The 22,254-nt window shown below is 46.7% G+C and overlaps 1 protein-coding gene across 7 annotated transcripts in view; it reads right to left on the bottom strand.

Moving 5' to 3' along the window:
• ASAP1 (ArfGAP with SH3 domain, ankyrin repeat and PH domain 1) overlaps nt 1-22,254 on the bottom strand; it is a 235,925-nt gene that overhangs the window by 89,436 nt on the left and 124,235 nt on the right. For all 7 annotated transcript variants that reach the window (XM_012722945.1, XM_004679591.2, XM_012722943.1 and 4 more), the window contains one exon: nt 17,836-17,908. In XM_012722945.1, coding sequence (XP_012578399.1) covers nt 17,836-17,908 — 73 coding nt within the window. The remainder of the gene's footprint in view (nt 1-17,835; nt 17,909-22,254) is intronic.

The raw sequence follows: 22,254 nt of genomic DNA, 5'->3' as shown, positions 1-22,254 counted from the left end.
GCAGGAACCGGGGACCCAGCCAAAACCAAGGACGACGCGGTGCAGCAGAGACAGGCCACAGGAAAGGAGCACTGGCATCTGCTGAGAAGCTTCTCTGACCCAAGTGCTCTTGACAGTAGCATATTTAACCGTCGCGGGCACGTAAATGTGCTGGGGCGAGGCGGACCTGATAAAGCACCGGCTCGGGACGGGCCTCTGCACGTGTCTGGTACTCCGTGCCCGGCGAGTGGTGCCGTCTGTCCGGGCCTGTGATTGTGTGTGTGGATACACACAGCTCTGGGCTGCACACACATGTGTGAGGTTTCCTAGAGTAGATACACATTTTAAAATAAACCAGTGTGTGACCCGTGCCTTGGGACAATAATAATATTCCTATTCACAGTAAACATGATGGGAATTAAAAGGAAGGTGCTTAGGACGGTGCCAGACATGTGGCAGGGGCCCAAATAAGCACCCTGAGTGGACGGCTGGTTATAACACACAGAGCTGCATGAAACATCAAACGGCAGGCACATGGGTCTCACGTCTGCACTATTTTTGCATACTTTATTGTAAGTCTAACACTGACAATTCGCTGGGAAGATTATATAAACACACGCATCCTCTTGCATGAAATTAAAGGTTTCTCCAGTGGCTTTTGCACAGCCGCACCGTGAGGGTGAGCAGACAGCCTCTGGAGGAGGGAGGTGCATGCACAGAGTGCCGCAAGCCACTCCAGTGGAAGGGGAATGCGGGACTCAGGGCAGTGGCCTGTGAGCACTGTTCAGCCCAGATGTAACAACAGAACTTGTCGTGTGGGCCTGTGAATAACAGTGAATGACTAAGTGCTGGTGTGCCTGGTGCGGAGCCTGGCATATACCCACGGAAGCTAGCTGGCATGCACAGCTGGCTGGTGCCACCCATGCGCTGCGACAGGAAATCACTCTCAGAGTCGCCGGGGCTTAAGCATCACCATGCATGCAAAGCCCTCTCCTGCTGCGTGGAACAGATGAGGCGACTGGGTTAGTCACCTCCTCCAAAGAAATGCCACAGTCGAAATCCTGATGAAGTGACGCTGTCTGGCAGTAGGTAAAATGCTACCACCTTCTTCCTTTTCGGAGCTGAAGGGAGTGCCCACCTCTTAGAATTATGCCACGTTCTGCTGCAATTGCACTAATACCAGAAATTCCCTACAAATACTCTAAAGACACGTATCATGTGCCACACAGGCCATACATAAAGGCAATTAACTTGAGCCTTTCTGATGCTAGAGCTGGGCTCTTCTCCCCTCATGCTAAAGTGGAAGGACCAAGGCTCCAATTCCCGGTCTGGCCATCTTGGTCAAGTCACATCACCTTTCTAAGTCGCAGCCTCTCAGCTGTAAAACTGAGGTTAGGGTGGCGCTGACCTCACAGGGGCATGATGGAGACTGAGTGAGACACTGCGTGCCAGGTGCCCCGTGATAAAGAGCTCAATGAGCAAGACCAGGATGGCAGCATTGGCAGCACCAGGCTGCCCACTGTGAGGTGCTGTAGGCGCCAGCCTGGCCAGGCGGCAGAGCTCCTGGCGACACTCTGAAGTCAACGGTGGCCCCGAGTACATTCCCAGGGCCTAGCGATAACAAGCCCCAGGGGAGTCCAGAAAAATTCAACACTCTTTAAAAAGTATCTGTGTAAGAATCTCCAGTGTCATGGAAACGATGAAACAGGCCTTCTCTCAGGGCGCCTGGCTGGTGTCACCCATGTCACGTCTCGCCAAACGGGGAGGCTCTCACAAAACCTTAACACTGGCTCCAATCTCTAGTTCTCTGTCACAGTGGTGGTTATGGCCGCAGCTAACTGAGTGCCAACGACAGCAGGCCCCGCCATAGTGACCGCCCCACACCTCTGTTCAGACTGCTTTTTATGCCAAAGAAAGGGGAAAGTTAGTTGCGAAGTCAAATTAGAACTCAGCTTCATGCAACTACAATGCCATCCTTTCTGCTGACTGAGCCGGGAAAGGAGGCCCTGGACACCACATGAGGTACCACCCACAGTACATGAGGCCTTTGGTTTGCAAGGCTCGATGACGAACACTCCCCTTCCCCTACAGAATGACAGTAAGACAGGCCTCCTATTCTGCATAATTACAAGAGCTACAATAATTGCCGTGAAAGGTTTTGTTTACTTCGTGCACCAGGGATTGTGCTAAGTATTTCTTCTGTATGACCTCATTTGATACTCACAGTAACTTGCGACTATTGACCTCTTTACGTCGACGAGAAACTGGCTTAGAGTTTCCATGCTGCTCAAGGTCACTGAGCTAGTAAGCAGAACAGAGAGGCACCGCTTGCAAGCGTGTGCTCTTAACCAAAGCGCTGGTGGGGCGTAGAAACCAGCTTCTGACTGAACTGGATGTCAAGCAACTGAGGGACCAGACATCTGGGTCTCAGCTCCTGAGTCTAGCATGTGGCCCTGGGTCAGGTGACTAAGGCTCGCGGGGCCTTAATTTCCTCTATAAAACACGTCTCATCATACCTCCCCAGACTCTTCCTGGAGGAGGACAGCTAAGAGGTGAAGACACCACAGTTAATGTGAAAGCTCACTGGGTAAACAGCAATAGCAGCTACAGCAACGACAGAGAACACCATGAAACCACAGGGGTCATTTCTATTTCATGAGTACAGGGCTTTGGGGCACTCATAAAAATCTATCCACAAAAGCATCCCCAATGTTGACTTAGCACAACCGAATGCTCACTGAGGCATCCCTGGGTGGAGGGACATGGGCCTGAGCGCTGCAGACACCTGGGTTTGACCTGCTCTGGTCCTGACAGGCATGGAAAAGGCACTGAGTTTTTCTGGACCTTAGTTTCCTAGCTGAAATGTGATCGATATCTATCAAGCATATAGCAAGTCTCTAAAAACACCCCTTTTGTTACTTTAATTTCATAGTCATAAAGTTAACTCTGCCATCCAGCGAGACTTGGAGGGGAAGGGAAGCAAGGAGGTTGGCAGGTATGTCAGGTGGGCGGGGTGACGGGTGCTCTCCTGAGCGACAACGGTGATCGGCGGCTCAGACACTCGCAAGTCAAATTTCCTAGGTGTGTCCACAGTCAGCAGGGGTGGTCTTCCCGCTGGCCTTCCATTCCTGGACCCAGGGCCTCCAAGTCCCCCGAAGCCCCCCTTTGTCTGCCAGAGACCACGGGCTGCCCGACAACTACTCATCTGGGCTGCGCAGATGGAGAGCTGGGCCCCACTGGGTTGGGTCCACAGACAAGATTCAGGGACCTGTATGTTTCTGGGTGAACTTCTCGTCATCAGATGTCTCCCCACAGATGGACTTGCCACCACCAGAGCCACCGTGGCGTGTTTGGTCACCCCTGGGCACAGGCATGCTGGAGTAATTCTGTGAAAGCAGGGAACTTTGTAGCCAAGTCCTTTCTCCTCGGGGCTCAGAGCACGAATGTTTTCTGCTGTCTGCCAAGGGCTTGCTGTCTACAGGGGTGTCAGAGAACAGGGTGGGGTTCACCCCGCTGCATGGCGCAGGTCGGTGGCGTCTGCAAGGTGCTAAAACGGTCTTGACCTTTTATTACTTTCACCATGAGACTCTAGGTTGAAGCTGCGATGTTGATGGACATAGGGAGTTACCTCCTGTGCCAAGACACCAGAACAACTTGTGGTTATCATTTTCTCTTCATAAGCTGGGACACACCGCTGTCACACTGGGGTCACAGAACGAGCCCACACCTCAGCCTCCAGTCTCCAAAGCAACGCCACGCCTTAGCTGGCCAAAAAGAAGTGGAAGCTTCTGGGGAAGTCTGTCAGTTACTCTCTTCGCAGCCTCCGACAAGGCCTGGGCCCAGTCTCACCCAAGTGGTCACTGTGGAGCCACTGAGGGTCAGGCAGAGTCAGCGCGCAGTGAACACTCACTGCATCTAGGGAATCTGTCAAAATAAGTCCTTTTCTTTTTGTCAAAAACTACTTAGCACGGGTCAGCACATGTAACATACAATGAGCTACAACTACTAAATAATAACACCTTGTAATCTGTGTCATAAATCGTGGCTCTGGCATAGAGGGAAAGCATTTAAATTCTTTTATAGTACCTTATACATGTAGCACTAACTGCGCTTTCAAAATATGATTCAGTTTTTAAAATTCTAACAAATGACTCATCTACTACTACAGAGATGTATCAAGAAAAAAGTTATTTCCTATTTTTTTTAAAAAAGAAAAAATGCATGCCATTGGATGCATGCCAAGAACTGGGGTAGAGGACAGAGGTGTGTGTGGGGGGGGTTTGGGGGGGACAGTGAGAAGATTCACCAGAGACAGAGTGGGGAGCAGAACAGGCTGATCGACAAAGTACATTGCTGAGGGCAGCAGTGGGCGGGTCAGGAGAGGTGTGCTGTGGGTCAGCTCCCTGGCTGGGACTCTCCCTTGTACCACCAGGAGGCCCCTATTTCCTCTTTTCTAATCTCATCTCCTTGGGATAAAATAGCTATAACTAGCTCAGCAAAATATTCTCTATATTCAAACAAACATATACACAAATATAGGAGACCCCCCCCACCTATGACTTAAAAAAGTCAAGTGGGGTATTATCCATAAGACTCTACGATTTATTTTCTTCCCTACTGAACAAAGATCAAGAAATTCATCATCAGTAACTCTATTTTAACAGTGACTACATTCTATGATAAACGCTACCACAATTTACATAACTATGTCCCTCTTGAGAGACTTCCCACCACCCAAACAACACTGCAACTTTCTTACCTATGTTACTTTATCTCTAGCTAAAGTACTTTATCTCTGTTTCATAGAAACAGCACTGTGTGAGGATAAAGTGTACATTTTAAATTTTAATTAATATTGCAATACTCCTCTCCCAGAGGTTGGCTGTGGCAATTCAGACCCAGCCGTGAGGCCCATTTCTCTATGTGCCTCACCCGCACAGACAGATCATGATGGTTTTGATGTTGCTGTTGTTCTTGCTTTAAGGAGGTAAAAAACGATTACAGTAAGCTTGGGCAGTAGCTTTCTGTATTTTATGATCCGTTGTGTTTTCTGCCTGTTCACACTCTGAGCTTAGTTTTCCATTCCTTGTCTAATTTTCCCTGCATGTTTGGAATAAAACTGTCTTGCACAAGGGACAGCAATACTTTGCAATTTGTATTACAAATATTTTCTGCCACTTGTCTTTTGACTTTGCTTATGGTGTCCACTGCCACAGAGAAACTTAACATTTAATTTAGTCAAATATTGCTACAGTTACCCAAAGTCTTTTGGATTTCCTGCTTATATTCCCAAATTTTCTAATGTTTAGTTATTTTTTTAAACATTTATATCTTCAACCCAAAGCAATATGCTTATATACCATGAAAAAAGGTTCTAATGTTATTAAAATGTTATCACATCTTCCCACTTAGTTTAGCTTTATGCTCTTTTTAATATTTAATGGATCAGCATTGGCACAAGGAAGAGTTCCAACTTTGTTTTCTCAGTGTTTATTTAAGATGGTCTTCATAGGCATCCATTTAGAATCTAATAAATAAATGAAAACATGGACGAAACTTGGATAGAGCAGTCGGGTTTTATAAGAGGCAAACTGAGCTGCAGTTTGAAGAATAAATAGTCGGTTATGTAGATTTAGGGGAAGATAAATTCCAGGTGAGTGCTAACAGCCAGAATCCAAGAAGCACCACCTAGTATCCCGAGATAAAGAAAGTGTTTGCTAGAGTTGCCAGTTACTGAAGCACAACATGTGGCCTCTGGTCTCCCCGGCGCTTTATGTATTTAGTCCAAAACTGGAAAGAGGAACATTTTAAAGCACCAACTCCCCTTCCAATGCATTGCTGCATCAGGCTCAAATCTTCTCCACCGCCTGATCCTTAAGACCAGCAGCATCCATCTGGTGACTGTGAACACGAAGTGGTTTAACTTTACAGAACCATGTTACGGGGGATGAGAGCTGGACGGAGTCCAAGCTCTGTATTTTCTTAGATGTTCGCTAGTTCAGTGACCACTGATGACGAGCACAAGAGTTCAGTTCCTGGGCCTCAGTTTCTCATCTGTGCGCACTGCACTCAATCCATTAATTACCAGAGCCCCAAGAAAAGATGCCTGCAGAGTTCCACAGGGCTATTACTCAGCATTTAAACAGCACTTGAACATCGTTCCATTACAGCAGGAGAAAACTGCTCTCTCTTCTGGCTTTATCACTCAGGCTTCCCAACTGCCAAATAAAATACACATCACACTTTGGATAGCTGATGGCTTTCTAGGTAATTTTATGCTTTGAGATCTGGTATTTAAGAAAAGCTAGAAAGGAGACAAGCAATTCTCTCTTATTTCAGCCTCGTACAGGCTGCCTACCCATTATCACCCCAAGGAGGCAGGCCTGGCAAATAGGTGAAATGACCTAAAAACAGGTGTAGTTACCCCATTTTTACTACTGGTTTGTCATCTGTTTATAAACTTAGTAGAAGCCTTCTGTAGATAAACTTAGTAGAAGCTTTTTCTTTCTCCATGAAGAGAAATCAGTGCTAAGGGTCACCTGAGACATGGCCGCTCTGAGGCCATCCCCCTGTTCTTCTTGTCGTCTGGGAATGTGAGAGACGGGCTCTCTGCGCAGTCATCCTCCCTCAAGCCTGAGCATTCTGTCTCACAGCATCAATAATCAATGAAAAACACTTTGCACTGTATAGAAACTTGCTTGACTTCCACACCCAACAGGGCATGAGAAAAATCAATAACTAGTTATCTTTCTGTCAAGACCCAACTGGAGAACCCTTCCAGAACTAGAAAAAGACGCTTTAAAAACTCACATTCACATCCAAACCACAATCCAACACACACGTGACTACTTTCCAGAGGTTATCACAGGGCATGGCTGCCTTAAGATGGTGTCTTGTGTGAGAAACTGTAACAGATTTGCTTCACATGTGATACTCCATGTGGTCAGGAAAGCACCAGAGCAGGATTTAAGCAAGCGTGAGGGAGAATACCATGCACAGAAATAACACTGAAACGCTGACATTACTCCAGATTCTCTGCTAAAATTTAAGCAGAAAACAATTTTAGTTTGGTGATACACAAACCATCCAATAGTGTAGTCAAAATGTAGTTTGGACCCCAGTCCACAGAACGGTGGATTGTCAAGGAGGGTCTGTTTAAGGCAGAAGATGGTCTTTAAATAAAACTACAGCGACTAGGCTGGGTCTTTATGTAAACAGTGAAGGGATTAGTTGAGAAGGACCAAATACAATGGTGTCACTCACCTATGCCGTAACTGATGAGCTCTAACTTAATAAAGCGGTGAAAGAAAGAGTGAGAAGGAAGAAGGGATGGGGGGATGAGAACAAGACTGCACGGGCACCCCACACCACTCAATGAGCTGGGGGTGGGGGTGCATGGAAGAGATGGGGCCAATCTACTCCTCTACTCACCTCTAATCATCTGTTCTCAAGGGGCCTCTCTGTAGGCTAAGGGAGGGTGAGAGGCTTAACAACAGGGCTCCACAAGAAATACCAACACTTGGTAGAAAACACAAAATGAGTCATATTTTCAGTGTACTTTATTGGCCATCTGAAGATTTTCAAGGCTTATCTGACTCCAGTTACTACTTCTCATACGTGCAAACTTTAAAACCTAACGTGACACTTACCCCTCAAAATGTTACGGTAAATACGGAAAATGCAATTTCTTTTACAGTGTTGCTTCTCTTGCTCATTCTGTTAGCTAGTCACCTTGCTGGTAGTCAATAAATAGTTTTTTGTGTTCCATGCCAATTCCCTGTGTGCAGGTATCTGTGACCCACTAGTCTGAGCTGAGGACATCCTATCAGTAACAAAGGATGGACAACATGTTAAAATGTAAAAGTGGGGAAGGCCAGGCTTAGTTGGGCTTTTCTCAAAAGGGCAGATCTCACTCCATGCTAGGCAAGAAGAGGATTCGCGCAGAAATTAGCACTTGAGTGAGCTGAGGTCAGTTTACTACTGCTTTAGAAGCTGGAAACTGAGTCACAGAAAGAGGCGGACTCAAACCTATCTCTACACTTCCTTCAAATTCTTGGCCAACCAGGAACCATACACGCATGAATGAAATTTTAAATAATCCAGTAGAAAACCACATATAAAGAGAGCACATTTTAGCACCTTCCCACTGCTGAGAGAATTTGGAATTCAAGTCCCATAACATTAGCAGGGTTTGGTAAACATTCTGGACTGAAACCCCACACTCAGGCCTTATGAATATGGGGTGTATTCATAGATCTAAGGTCTACCAGCCTAGGAATTACCAACAGAGCTAACATAAACTCACCCTGAGAAAATCTCTCTTATATGATCAAGGAGATGGTGATCATGCAATATAATGCTTCATAGGAAGACAGTAGAATAGGAAGAGAGTAGAATTTATGTTCCACAAGATATAACACACAATATCTAGCATACAAACAGAAATTACTAGACACACTTGGGGAAAAGAGCCAAAAAATCAAAATAAAGAAAACCAAATTGATGAATTTCATGTATATTAAAAAATATAGAAGTTGGATAAAATGATGAAGAACTTCATAGGAGACAATTTTTTTTTTTTTTTTTAAGGACCAAATGGAACTCTAAGAACTAAAACATACAGGATCTGAAATGCCAAATTAATGAGTGAGACTGACAGCAGACTGGACACTGTAGAAGAACAGTAAACTTAAATTCAGGTAAGTAAAAACTATCCAAACTGAAGCACAACGAGTATTAAAGACTAAAAGTCTTATGAGATGTGAGATATCGGCAGTCTAAACACAAATGTACCTGGATATCCAGAGTAAAAAGAGAATGTAAGAATAAGTAAATCTAGGAATACATAATTTGAAGAATTACTGGCCTTCCCCACCCCTCAATTTGGATTATATTTCTCCAATTAATTGTAATTATAATAACCACCCCCGATGATTACTCAGCATTTAAATAGCAGCTCTGGAGCCATAAAGAACCAAGTTTCAGATCTTGTAGGTTACTTCCACCAGGCTCCTTTAGCCCTAAGCTCAAACACTATCTCCCACTACAACTGTTGAGAAGATTAACTGACCTCATGCATGTATGGCAGGCCCCACACGCAGAGAAGGCACTCAACAAACGTCAGATCCATAGTTTACTAAGATCTCACTATTTCTACCCAAATTGGACCTTTACAACAAGGACATGTTTGTGCAGTCCCTTTGAGGCTATTTTTGTTGTTTATCTTGGGGCTTAAAAAACCCCCACAAAGGCCCTCCCTGGTGGTGCAGCGGGTTAAAGCACAACACTGAGAAGCTAAAGCCACTTCAGCATGAGTTTAATCCCCGCTTCGGAGCTGACCCCCATGGCATGGCAGACCTCTCCTAACCCGCCCACTGCTCCCCTCAGCAGTGTACTTCGTCAGTCGGCCTGTTCTGCTCCCCACTCTGTCTCTGGTGAATCCTCTCACAGCCCCTGCGCCTCTGGCCTGTACCCCAGTTCTGTATGCATAAATAAACAAATCTTAAAAAAAAAAAATCCACACAAACTGTCCAAAATTGTCCTTCCTTTCTGCTGCTGGCCCGCGACGTTGCTGTAGCAATGGGCGGTTTCGTGACGCCTGGGAAGGCGATGCAGTCGCTGTGAACCACACCGTGTGGACACCTCACACCGCCCCTATGGCCACACTCTGGGGGCTGGCCTTGATCGCTACCCCAGAAAGTGACAGCTGCACGGGCAAGAAGATAATCTCCAAACAGTAAAAGATCAATTCTTCTTGTGAAGCTGATAACTATCATCTCATGCCTTGGGATAAAACTGTCCTCAGCAAGGAGGTTGAGAGATCCTGCTGTTAAATGCAAGGCCTGGTGAGCGGCCAAAGTCAAGTTCGAGAAGAGGTACAAAGCCAGCAAGAACAAATGGTTCTTCCAGATGCTGTGATTGATCTGTTTTGTTTCAGTCATTAAAAAGACTAAATAAGTAAGTATAAAACCCCATTCTACTGGGAATGAGTGCTCCCATTTTATTTAAAATAAGTTAATTCCTCACTATATAGGACCCACACATACATCATTCAAAACACTTTATTTTAAAATTGAGAGCACTCATTCCATGATCAGCAAAACGGACAGGCATAGCGTGAGGTCGTTAACACACGGTGGGTTTCTCTCTTCCTCTCACACACCCACACAGTCCACTGATGATTTTAGCACACACACACACAACAGAAAGCCTGTGACTTCAGGTCACAAAATATTTGCGTCAATGGCCTGAATACGAAAGTCAGAATTCCCTAAAGAGTCTGGGCTTAAAGGATTATTTTGGAAAATCTTCCAATTTTTCTAAGGCTGTTATTTCAAAGTGCTGTATTTTTTTTAAAGATTTATTTATTTGTGCATACAGAACTGGGGTACAGACCAGAGGTGCAGGCGCAGTGAGACGGTTCACCAGAGACAGAGTAGGGAGCAGAACAGGCGGGTCAGGAGAGGTCTGCCGCGCCCTATGGGTCACCTCTGGGGCCGAGATCGAGCTCATGCTGAAGTGGCTTTAGATTCTCAGTGCTGTGCTTGAACCCGCTGCTCCCCCAGGGAGGGCCCTAAAGTGCTATAATTTTGTGCCCATGTAATCTGAGGAGTTGTCCTATAGTCCCGTTTGAAGAAAGCATCTCTCCTTGACCCCTCTGAAGAACTCATGATTTCAATTTGTTTTCACCTATTAAAAGCTAACAAAGGACTCACAAGAATGCAAGATGCCTTGAAGGCCCAAATTACTGCTTAGATTTTGTTTCAAATCACTACCACCAACCGTCTATTTAAAAATCTTCTTTTAGCAACCGTAGAATTGTTTTTTTTTTTTAAAGATTTATTTATTTGTGCATACAGAACTGGGGTACAGGCCAGAGGCTCAGGGATGGTGAGAGGCTTCACCAGAGACAGAGTGGGGAACAGAACAGGCAGATCGACGAAGTCCACTGCTGAGGGGAGCAGCGGGCGGGTCAGGAGAGGTCTGCCACGCCATGTGGTCACCTCCAGGGCAGGCGGCAGGCGGGAATCAAACTCATGTGGAAGTGGCTTTAGCCCCTCAGTGCTGTGCTTTAACCTGCTGCGCCACCAGGGAGGGCCCAGAATTATTGTTTTTACAACAAGTTTAACTCAGAAAGATTTTTTTAAAATCAGAATTACCATCAACAAACTTGGAAAAGAGCAAAAAGAAAATTTTCTAAACACAGACCAGTTGTTTTTTGATACCTCTTGACATTTTAGTCTTCCCTCTTTCTATTAAGATCCTAGTCTGTGCTTTCTCTTATTAAGAATTTCCCCCCTCCCCACTAGAATAAAACACTCACTAGAATAAAAATAACCAACACTCATCATGGAAGCCACTGAACCTAATTACCAACTCTAGTTACAATTCACTTTGCACCAGACTTCCAAATTTGAGAAAGTATGAACTAAAAAAGTAGCTGAAATGAAGTTGCTTAGATACAAAAACACTTACTTCCTATCCACTGATGAATTTACCATTTTACCTTTAAAATCTTAGATTTCATCATATGCTATGGGCTATTTTTAAAATAGACAGAATTTTTTTAAATAGACACATCAACAAAATGAAAATTTGGGGTGAACATTATACATAAATTTTGCATTAAAAACACAAATGTTCACACCAAAGAAGTACTAACTATATAACTAACTGGAAAAAAAAAAAAGTGGAGGGAGAACAGCAGGCCAAGAGCGATCCAGGTGCTTGCTTTCTTAAAGTGAAGGCCATGATTCTGCATACAGCAATCTAGCTGGGTTCTGGAAATAAGACTTCCATACCCTAAGTTCATCATCAATTTACACACCAGTGTTATCTTTCTATTCACTAAAATTAATGGATTTAAAAGTTCCAACTTCCAAATTCTCAATGCCACAGATTTCTAGGGGGCACTACATATTACCAAAGAGCAAGAATTGACTCTGAGTATATCTTAGTATAGATTTAAAGAAGCCACCCTATAGAAATAATAAAATACATTTTGACTTATACAAATATAAATATATATATAGAATATATTTGCATAAAATCACCAAAAAAAAAAAAAAGACCTATGTGAAGAATTAGCTTGTATCTTCCCTCTCAAGGAAAGGTATATATGTGTATTTTTAGGTAACAACAGTATCTGTTCAAAAAGATGAACAAATTCATTTGCTGCAACGAACTTGCTAGACCTATACCGCTGTGAATCACGTGACTCTTCTGTTTTTAGCAGAGTGTGATGACTTTGTTTTCTGACAGCAGAATAAGCTCTTCTTCCTCAAAAGACACACCTAGCTTACACGGGGTCTACTATCTGTAAGCACGTTCACGCTTGTAAAAGCCAAAGTCCTATGGTCTGTACCTCAAATGTGTGACCCAGGGTTTCACAAAGGTTGACGGCAAGAGGTGAGCCAGGGCTGCAGCCCCCTGAGGTGTGATAGGCTGGAAGGCTGGCTTTAGTGGTGGCTTTTGATGGGGGACCTCTCTTCACAGGGCTGCCTGAGGGTCCTCAAAGCACGGTGGCAGCTTCTTCCAATGAGAATGGGGGGAAACCCAAGTGGAATCTATCCCTTTATGAACGGGCCTTGGGAGCCACATGGTTTCAGTCCTTTTATAATCTATTCATGAGAAGAGGGTTACTAAGCCTGGCACACACGTAAGAAGAGAATCAGGCGCTATCTTTTGAAAGTAAAAGTGCCAAAGAACTGCAACAAGAGTGAGAATTTCCACAGTGTTTAAGAGCTACTAGCTATTTTAAACATGTATTAGGGGGAAGGAAGTGAGCTGAGAGCCAGGGAGTGGGACACACGTCCAGGAAGGCAATATATCCCGCAGATGACTGCAGCAGCGACTTCAAAAATGAGATACAGCATAGGGAAACCTTCCCTTGATCCCAGCAGTCCACAGAATTTAGTACTTTGTTTTTGAAAATGTGCTCATCCACAGCACAGACATGTAAAAGAAAGAAACATTCCCCAAATTATTTTCAAACTAAAGGGCTTGCAGAGAGAGAATCTGTTTCTTCACTAAAATGTTGAATACTGTGCTGTTTATGAATGAATACTGAAAAAGCTTAGGGGTAAAAATAAGACCCTTTACTATTCTAAACCATCTTGTATGGGTCTCCCGGGTGGCACAGAGGGTTAAGTCTCAGCACTATGAAGCTATGGGCAGCTACTGCAACATGAGTTCGATATCTGGCCAGAGAGTGACCCACATGGCGCAGCAGACCTCTTCTGACCCACCCGCTGCTCCCCTCAGCAGTGTGTTTCAGTAGATCCACCTGTTCTGCTCCCCACTCTCACCTCTCACCCCCTGCACCTCTGGTCTACACCCCAGTTTTGTATACATGAATAAATAAAAATAAACCTTAAAAAAATCACCTTAGGGATGGGTAGGTTCCTAAGAGATGTTTCTTACATTTTTAAAGAATATCATCGGATGGGTTTCATGTCACCTAAAGACCGTGAGTAAACAAGGGAATTATGAAAGCACATTGGGAAATGGACACCCAGCTTCAGCCTCTTGTGGCTTCTTTGGATGAGGCCAGAAGCCCCTGGCTGGGAAGAGTACGGATTCCACTGAGCGTGTCTCATGGAAAGACACGCACCACCACTGGTTTACTCATCTGGCTCTTTTTCAAGAATTAAGTGTCAGTGCTGCCCACACAAGCTGACCCAAAGCAAAGGGCCTGTAGAGCCGCCACCAGACCCCTAAAGTCTGAGAGACCTGAGTTCGTCCCATTTCCAAGCGCTGAGCAAAAATACTCCTAATGTGGCTCCTTGCAAGAACCGCCTAGTCACCCGGGGGCTACCGTGGGCGGCTGCACTGCATCGATCCAGCCACAAAAAACCCACGATTATGAATATTTAACAGCCGCTCAGGTAGAGCATCCCAGGGCCCCTCCAGCGACCCAGAGCATTGGTGCCACGCTTGGTGAGCCCGCCGTGTGCAGGCGAAGTACAGAGAAGCGCCCCAGAAGGCTGGAGTGCGCGAGTCTCGCTCCGCCCCTGGCGAGGCGGGCAACTTGCACTACGTAGCCTGGGTCTGACACTTCTGTTTCATCATCTATAAAATGGGGATGAGTGTGCCAGGCGCAGCACCAACACCGACGACTGCGAGCTACTCTGCGGGGCAGACCCCGAGCACCGGCCTAATCTGCATCAGACAGCGCACCTTGTTCTCTTTGTGAGTTTTCCTCTATAGCACCTGCCATAAGGTGTGATCATCTGATTAGCATCTCTCCCACTGGACTGCAGGACGCATGGAGACGGATACCGTGTTTGATTGGCCTAACACACATTCATGCCCAGAATCGTGCAAATCTGAGGTAGGTGCTCAGTAAGCTTCTGCTGAGCTAATACAGCACGCCGACAGGTGCACCACAAAGGTGACTCAGCAGGCGCCTGGCAAGGCCTTGCTAGGCCCGGCCAGGAGTTCTGTTTTAGCAGCACGTCACGATCCGCTGGGGAGTAATCCTGCTGTCACCCCAATGCCTGGGCCCCGCTTTGGATCCTCCTAAGGTGCGGCACCCCTGTTTTGCGTTTTAAGAGTCTTTGGGTGATTCTAACAACCAGCCGTGGTGAAGACTCACTGGGTCACATGCCAAGGACCAAAACCTGCAGCACAGCAGGTCCCGGATGTGGTCACTTCCCTTAACGTGCGTGAGAAGTCACTTCCTGCTACAGCTGCAACGCGGAGGAGGTCCTGACAGGCCGGTCCTAGGAATCTTGTCCTTCCCGCTCCGGGCCGACCTGGAAGCCTCTCAGCAAAATGTCTGCGGTCACCCGCATGTACCCCTCTCCCGGGTCTGAGCCCCCGCTGAGCAAAGTGACAGCGTTCGAGCTTTATATGCTACCGGAGCGAGCACTCGCCATCCGAGGACCTGTTTCATTTTAGGCCGTTTCACGTAAAATCTCTGAACGACTGGCATTAAGCGAGACCTCGCCCCGGGGGCCTTGCTCCCGACCGCAGCGGCGGACTCCGCCGCGAGGGTGCTTGTCTGCGCTGCTCGGTGGATGTCACCTAGGACCTGAGTTTTAAACTTTTAATTAATTTAAATTCGAAGTTTATGTGCCTAGAAGCTATTCCGTTAGTAGTACAGATGTAGAACCCTTAACTCAGGCAAAGGGGTTCACTGCTCAGCTATGGCCCCTACACCTGGGAATAGTACGATCCCCTGGAGGAAACGGCAGCCCAGCTCTGTAGTCCCCATTTGAACTCCCCACTTTACAAATGCAGGGGCCACCTCTCCCTCCTGCCACATCTAGGTTGGCTGTTACCAAGGAGAGCCCTACAGAGTGAGACAGTGCACCCCACTGAGTAAAAGCGGTGTGTGCTGAGCGAGGGACTCATCCTGACACAGGGCGAGTGAGCTTGAGCAAGGCCCTTGGAGAAGCTGGGCCCCAGCAGCCTGCTGAGTGGGGAGCCAGCAGCTGCCGGCTGCAGGGGGGAGACTCCCCAGGTCAGAGCGCTCTGGTCAGAGAGCTCCCTCAGGCGGCGCACAGCGCCGGAACATGGCAGAGACCTGACGCCGAGTCCTGCGGCAGGTAACAGCTCGTGAAGCTCTTTATAAGCCAGGCTGCCCAGCGTTATCTGCAGAAGGCCGAGCCCTTGCCGAGAAGGTGCCCAGTGGCGAGGCACTGCCTGGCCCCTGCCCCGTGAGCCAGGCCCTGCGGGGGGCAGGCGGTGGACGGGGCTGACAAACGCCACGCCTCCTCTTGTCCCCACAAGTCGTAGTCAGACTTTTGCTTCCCACTTTATGCTGAAGCAATTTCAGATGCATTTTTACTCATGTATCAGTTTTAAATATACTTTTATTGGCATATACAACATATAATAATACACTTGGAAAAGTATATAAATCCTAAGTGTAGGGACTGATGAATTTTCAAAAATGTAGACTTAACTATGCATCACCCTCAAAACCAAGCCATAGAATAGTAACTGTTTCTCAGAAGCCCCCGAGGGTCTCTCCTAGCGATTTCCCTCTCTCTCCTTCGCAAAGAGCTGACACCTACGAAGCACCTACTGCAAGGTTGGAGTCTGTTAAAATGAAGCTAAGGATGGCCCTCCCTGGTGGCGCAGTGGGTTAAAGCACAGTACTGAGAATCTAAAGCCGCTTCCACATGAGTTCGATCCCCGCCTGCCCCGGAGGTGACCACATGGCGTGGCAGACCCCTCCTGACCCTCCCGCTGCTCCCCTCAGCAGTGGACTTTGTCGATCTGCCTGTTCTGCTCCCCACTCTCTGTCTCTGGTGATGCCTCTCACCATCCCTGAGCCTCTGGCCTGTACCCCAGTTCTGTATGCACAAATAAATAAATCTTTAAAAAAAAAAAATGAAGCTAAGGCAAGGTCTCAACTGGGCATGCAATTCAGACCAAGACTTAGAACATGGTCAGTGCTATGTAAGTGACACCCTCATCCACCTGCCTTAAGTAGAAGTTAGTGTCTACTGGACATCAGAGGCGTGTCAAGGGACCAGGGTACACAATGTGTTCACTTGAGGGCTCTAGTGAGGACAAAAACTGTTAGGTTTCAGCTCAGCAATGAGACTAATGCCTCTCGAGTCTGATAAAGATCCGAGGGTTGAGGTTTGTTTTATTCAATGTTCTTTTCAACTCTATAATTCCAAGACAGGATATAAAATTTATATGAAAAATACATTTATAGGGCCCTCCCTGGTGGCGCAGCAGGTTAAAACACAGCAGTGAGAAGCTAATAGCATGAGGTGACCCACATGGCGCGGCAGACCTCTCCTGATCCGCCCGCTGGTCCCCTCAGCAGTGTACTTTTGTCAGTCGGCCTGTTCTAATCCCCACTCTGTCTCTGGTGAATCTTCTCACTGCCCCAGCACCTCTGGCCTGTACCCCAGTTCTGCGTGCATAAATACATAAATCTTTAAAAAAAAAAGAAAAATACATTTATAGTATGTATTTATATGTATTTATATAGCATGGCTGGTCTCCCATGAAGTGGCAGGCCCTTAGATGTTAGCTCATTAAACCCCTTACTATTATACTGAGATCCCCATTTTATGAGAGAAAATGGAGGTTGGTTCCCAGAGAGCAATAACCCGTTCCGTCAGATAAAGGGGCAGAGCTCCAATCTCCAAGCTGTGCCCTTTCCATCCTGTTCAGTTGCCTCTCCCCCCCACCCCCCACGGCTTTCTGTTAAGTTACACACAATTGGTTTTGTAGAGACATGACTCAGGCTAAGCTGACTGCAACAGTGATAACAAAAGAGGTGAGTCAGAGCCCTGGAAAATCATTTCCCACAAAGTCTTGCCCCAAGGTGCTGGGACTATAACACCATTTCTGTGGTTACCCATTGTTTATCTTAATTCAGTTTGTTTCTTCTTTTCCATGTGATAACATACTTTTGTCTCCAAGATGATAAAGTCACTGGACCAAATGTAAAACATTTAGGTGGGCAGGTTACCTGGCACCCTTCAGCCACGAGAAAATACTAGCCGGCAGGTGTGTCAGATCCAAGGTTAACCGCCCTCATGCTGTGACCAGCACTGATTTTCAGTGTATGCAGGCACACTCCAGAAAGATGGGGTCCTCGTGTATTTAAATGAGGTCCTGGCCTTAACAGATGGGCCAGCTACACAGACCCTTTAAAGTGCCTGGTGACCACCCGTAACTATAGTCAAATGGTAAATGTATAATAAAACCTGCTAGATATAACTAACGTTTTCTCCTTATTTCGGAAACCGTAACAGAAAAATGGCATTTCTTGGACATGCTTAGTTCCCCATCGGCATCAAGTCTTTTATCAACTTAGCATCTAGAGCAGGTGAAGATAAAGTAGAGAAAAGCCTGCAGACATCATACAGAACTGTATCTTACCTTGACCAGAATTATATATTGCTTTTACAGACTTCTTCACTTTTTGTAAGGCTGTTCTATCTTGGTCTAGAGCCTAAAAGAAAAAAACAAACAAACAGGGAAAAAGATGTTAGAAACCGGTAGACTTAAAAAAGTAAGAAACAAATCACTTGTTACCACATTCATTTAGCCCAGTACCAAGAAACCGCAAACTGACGGATCAGCCACTGGAGGTGGCACGGTGCGCAGAGGCTTGTGGGAACAGCATGGGATCGTGCGAAGAAGCGCGGTGCTGAGTGAAGGGGCTCGGCGGGGAGACTGCAAGACTCCTTTCCTTCTTTCTCACTCTGCACCCCGGGCAGGGATACAGGACACCTGCTCAGGGACTAACTACGGCTACCACCCGATGGTCAGTCGTGTAGCCCGCAAGAAAACTTTTACGTGGCGTAATGGGAGCGACCAGAGGAGCTCTGCACAGTGCTTTAAATTCAGGTGTTCCTTTTAGTGTCAACAACAAAACATCTTGACATAATGCTGGCTGCAAGTTAGAACCTAAAAATGTCGTTTAAAAAGCACAGTATGAAAGAGCTACCCTGATGCTGGTGATGCTTTTAAATACTTCCCCCCCCCCAAATGAATCAGCTCATTTACATCAACCCACCGGTGCTGAAGTAGGGGGACCCTGGGGTGGCCACTGCTGATTCGTAATCCTACTGTGGATACACAATTGTCTTGTGAAAACAGTGAACTGCCTAAGGGTCAAAAGCCAGTTGAAACGGGTCTGCTCAACAGAGATAAACCTGTGTATGTCAGCTTCGTTTCTTTTTTCTTTTTTTTTTTAGATTTATTTATTTATGCCTACAGAGCTGGGGTGCAGCGGCGGTGAGAGATTTCACCAGAGACAGAGTGGGGAGCAGGATAGGACGACTGACGAAGTACACTGCTGAGGGGAGCAGCGGGCGGGTCAGGAGAGGTCTGCTGCGCCAGGTGGTCACCACCAGGGCAGGCAGGGATCGAACTCATGCGGAAGTAGCTTTAGCTTCTCAGTGCTGTGCTTTAACCCACTGCACCACCGGGGAGGGCCAGCTTCATTTCTTAAAACAACTTCAAGTCCTCTGCTTCCCCAAGGGTAATATGAACCCCGATGGTGTGTCAAGATTTGGCAGGTATGAGCAACAAAAACTATAACACTAAACTTGTATATATAAAACCTAGAACCATTAAATGTACACTCACATCCAAGACATCATCTAAACCTCAAAACTCCAGATGAGAAAACACGAGCCCCTCAAGTTAAACCCTTCCTTTCTGCCCAGAAGCTCACTCAGGCACTTGAAAGGGGTCAACGTGGCAGCAGCAAACACGTCACTCAGCTTCTCCTGCAAAGGGCCTTTGCCGCTTTCTAAGCAGGTGGTCCAACTGGGCACGGCCCATACCCTTGGCTCCCACTCTCTGGACACTAGCGGCCACCCAGGCAGAGCTGGCTATGCTGGGTTCAGGGTTCTCTCAGCTGGCGACCGAGCCTGGCACAGCCAGAGTTCTGTGGCTAGCCCTGGCCAGAAGAACGTTAACAAAGCCAGAGGCAGGAGTGGAGAGGGGCTGGTGGCCTCCAGTCCTTGCTTCCAGCTGGGCATAATTCAGCAGGGTCCCCAGCTCCATCGCAGCTCACCTTCCTGGAGACGGAGCACACAAGGCAACGAATCCTTTGGTGCTGAGCTAGTCCAAGTTGGGATTCTACCACGAGCAGTCACAGGTCCTAAGTGACGAAGAACTAAAGTTCACGGAGCACTGAGCACTGACTACCCCAGGCACAAGCTTGGTATGGAAGATATGCCTAGTAGATGAATATCTTATCTCTTTTTGATGCAGCTTTAAAACACCCTGTGAAGCAGCTGTTTTTGTTTGGGAGGGGAAGGGTGGTTAAAATGCCCAGTCTAGGGCCAGAAGGCACCAAAGTCACAGTCCACATGCATGTGTACCACACCGCCAGGCTGACGGCACCTGGGTAAGAGCCAGGGTGGGATTTCTCCCGGCAAGCCCAGCCCCATCCACAGGCTGTCCTTTCACGATTGTGTCGTCCACCTCCACTGCTTCATTAACACTTCTTTCAATTCAATTCATCTGCTTTTTTTTTTACCCTAAATATATTATAAAGAGCTAGTCAGTGGAAAACCAGGAACACTGACCATTAGCAAAAGACACCCCCAAAATTACTGTGTATCTCTAATCATAGAAAATGCTCATATGTGTAGTGCCTCAAATCATCTGATATCTCACCAGGGAGACAGTGAAATGCAGGTATGGAAACAGAGTTTCATTACTCCGGGAAAAGATACATTTTGAGTTATTTCAAAGCTCTGAGGTTCATAGGCTGTTACAGAGAAGGGAAGATGACTAACAGTTTAATAACTACTTAGTTGGGAGCTGAGAGGGTGCACATCCTCTCACTTAAACAAAAGGCCTAGGAAATAGGCACTATTAGGTGCCTTTTGTAGATGAGGAGACACGGGCATAGAAAGCTTAACGTGCTGCGGCTGGCGAGCAGGGGTTTCATGCAGGTGCTAACGACAGAGCCACCCCCCGCTCTCCACTGCTGTGCCATCGGGGTGTGCTGGGTAGTGTGCCCCAGATTTCAGAGACACTCAAGATAAGAAATGACAGTACATTTAGTTCTTGAATAATGAGAGTAAGTGCAAATAAGTGTAAGAGATGGAATCCAGAGGGTTTATCGCTTGACGAACTGCCTTTGGGGTATGGAGATGAAAAGAAAAAGGCTGCTTTATAACGTGTACATATCCATTTCTATATGCATTCTGGACATACACCACATCTCTCGGTACAACGCCTACATAACAATATAAATTGCATTGCTTTCGTCTGTATCGCTCCCCATCCTTTTCTGATGACAAATTTTGGACTTTAGGAGAAGTGAAGGCGCTTGCCCAATACCACACGTTAGGCACAAGAATAACAGCTCCTGCCTCTTCAAGCAGGAACACGTTCATCCGAGGGGGCACAGCCACGCCACCGGGTGCCTGGATCTTCTCGTTTCTTACTTATTTTTGAGAATGAAAAGAAGAGCTGCTTCTGGAAGACGACGGCCTATCATTTCAGCTGAGGGGAGGGACAACGCATAAGGATGGGTCTCCTCAAAGAGAATTTAATGACTTTAATTTAATGGCTTTAATGACTGGGCCGTTTACAGTTAATGACTCCGAATAAGCAAAAAGAGGTGCAATATTTCAGCCATAACGTTTTACGAGACCAGCAATCAGCATCCAGCCCGCCCCTGCTTTTTTTCTGGGACAGGCCTCAGAATTTATGTCGAATTCCCACCGGCTTATCTGTCGGCTAATAGTGTGCAAAGTTCACATGGGCACTTTAAAGGCTGCTGATAACATCCACATCTGACGGCAGGCCGTAGTCACAGCTGAGTCTGGGTGACGCTTCTTTTATGACACTGCGGGATTTGGCTACGGTCAGGAAGAAGCGAAGTAAAACGCATGGGAGGTGCCGTGTCTGAGGGGCCTGAGGACACGTCCTGCCAGCAGCCGCGTGTCTCACTGCGCTGCCAGTGCTGTTCCCTCCGCTGCCAGACACGCAACGTCTGCAGTGACATTCTTTGAAATGTCATACATGTAAAATTAAATAAAGGCGAAGAGCAAAGCGGCAGATACAAAGTCATTATATCTCTCATCCCATTAAAAGTATATTTAAAAATGTGTCTGCATTTCTGAGTAGTCATCAAAAGATTGTGGGGTGGGGAAGAGGGAAACAAAGAGGAGGGTGAGTTAACAAAGTAATGCAAGCGGACGTGCTGATCTCAGACCGACACCTGCTCATCTCCAGTAACAGACCGACACCTGCTCATCTCCAGTAACAGACCGACACCGTGCCTATAAATGCCGCAGGGCAGCGACTTCACACTCTACCCTGCTAAGGAGGGGCATTCATGTAGAAGTGCGTGTCCAAGACCCGGAGACTTTTAATGAGCATTTCATGCATAACCTGGGGGCCCTTCTCCCTGCCCCAGAAACAACGACCCTTTGCCAGAAAACATGGGAAGCCTGGTGCTGCTTTTGATCAGACCAATGAAAAGCAGTTATCCACAAAATACCTTTATCATCCCACTCTTTGCCCTGTCTTTGAGGTGTTCAATACTTGAGCCTCTTCCCCTATCAGTCAACGAACATTCTGTGAGGATAATACCAGGGTTGCACTTACAGTTGTTGCTTCACCTAGAAGATGCTTCCTAAGTTTGCTAGATTGAATGCAAAATGCACGTGCGCGCGCGCACACACACACACACACACACACACACACACACACACTCGTGAGCACATGCACGAGGGAGGATGAATGAATACACTGTTCTGAGAATAAAATCCAGGTCCTTATCCTGCCTGCGAGGCTGTGCGTGTTTGGTTCTGCGTCGTTCTG

This window comes from Condylura cristata, unplaced genomic scaffold (assembly GCF_000260355.1).
Source record: "Condylura cristata isolate star-nosed mole 26May11 unplaced genomic scaffold, ConCri1.0 scaffold00009, whole genome shotgun sequence".
In the NCBI taxonomy this organism is placed as follows: domain Eukaryota; kingdom Metazoa; phylum Chordata; class Mammalia; order Eulipotyphla; family Talpidae; genus Condylura; species Condylura cristata.
This window is presented reverse-complemented; position numbering and strand designations above follow the sequence as displayed.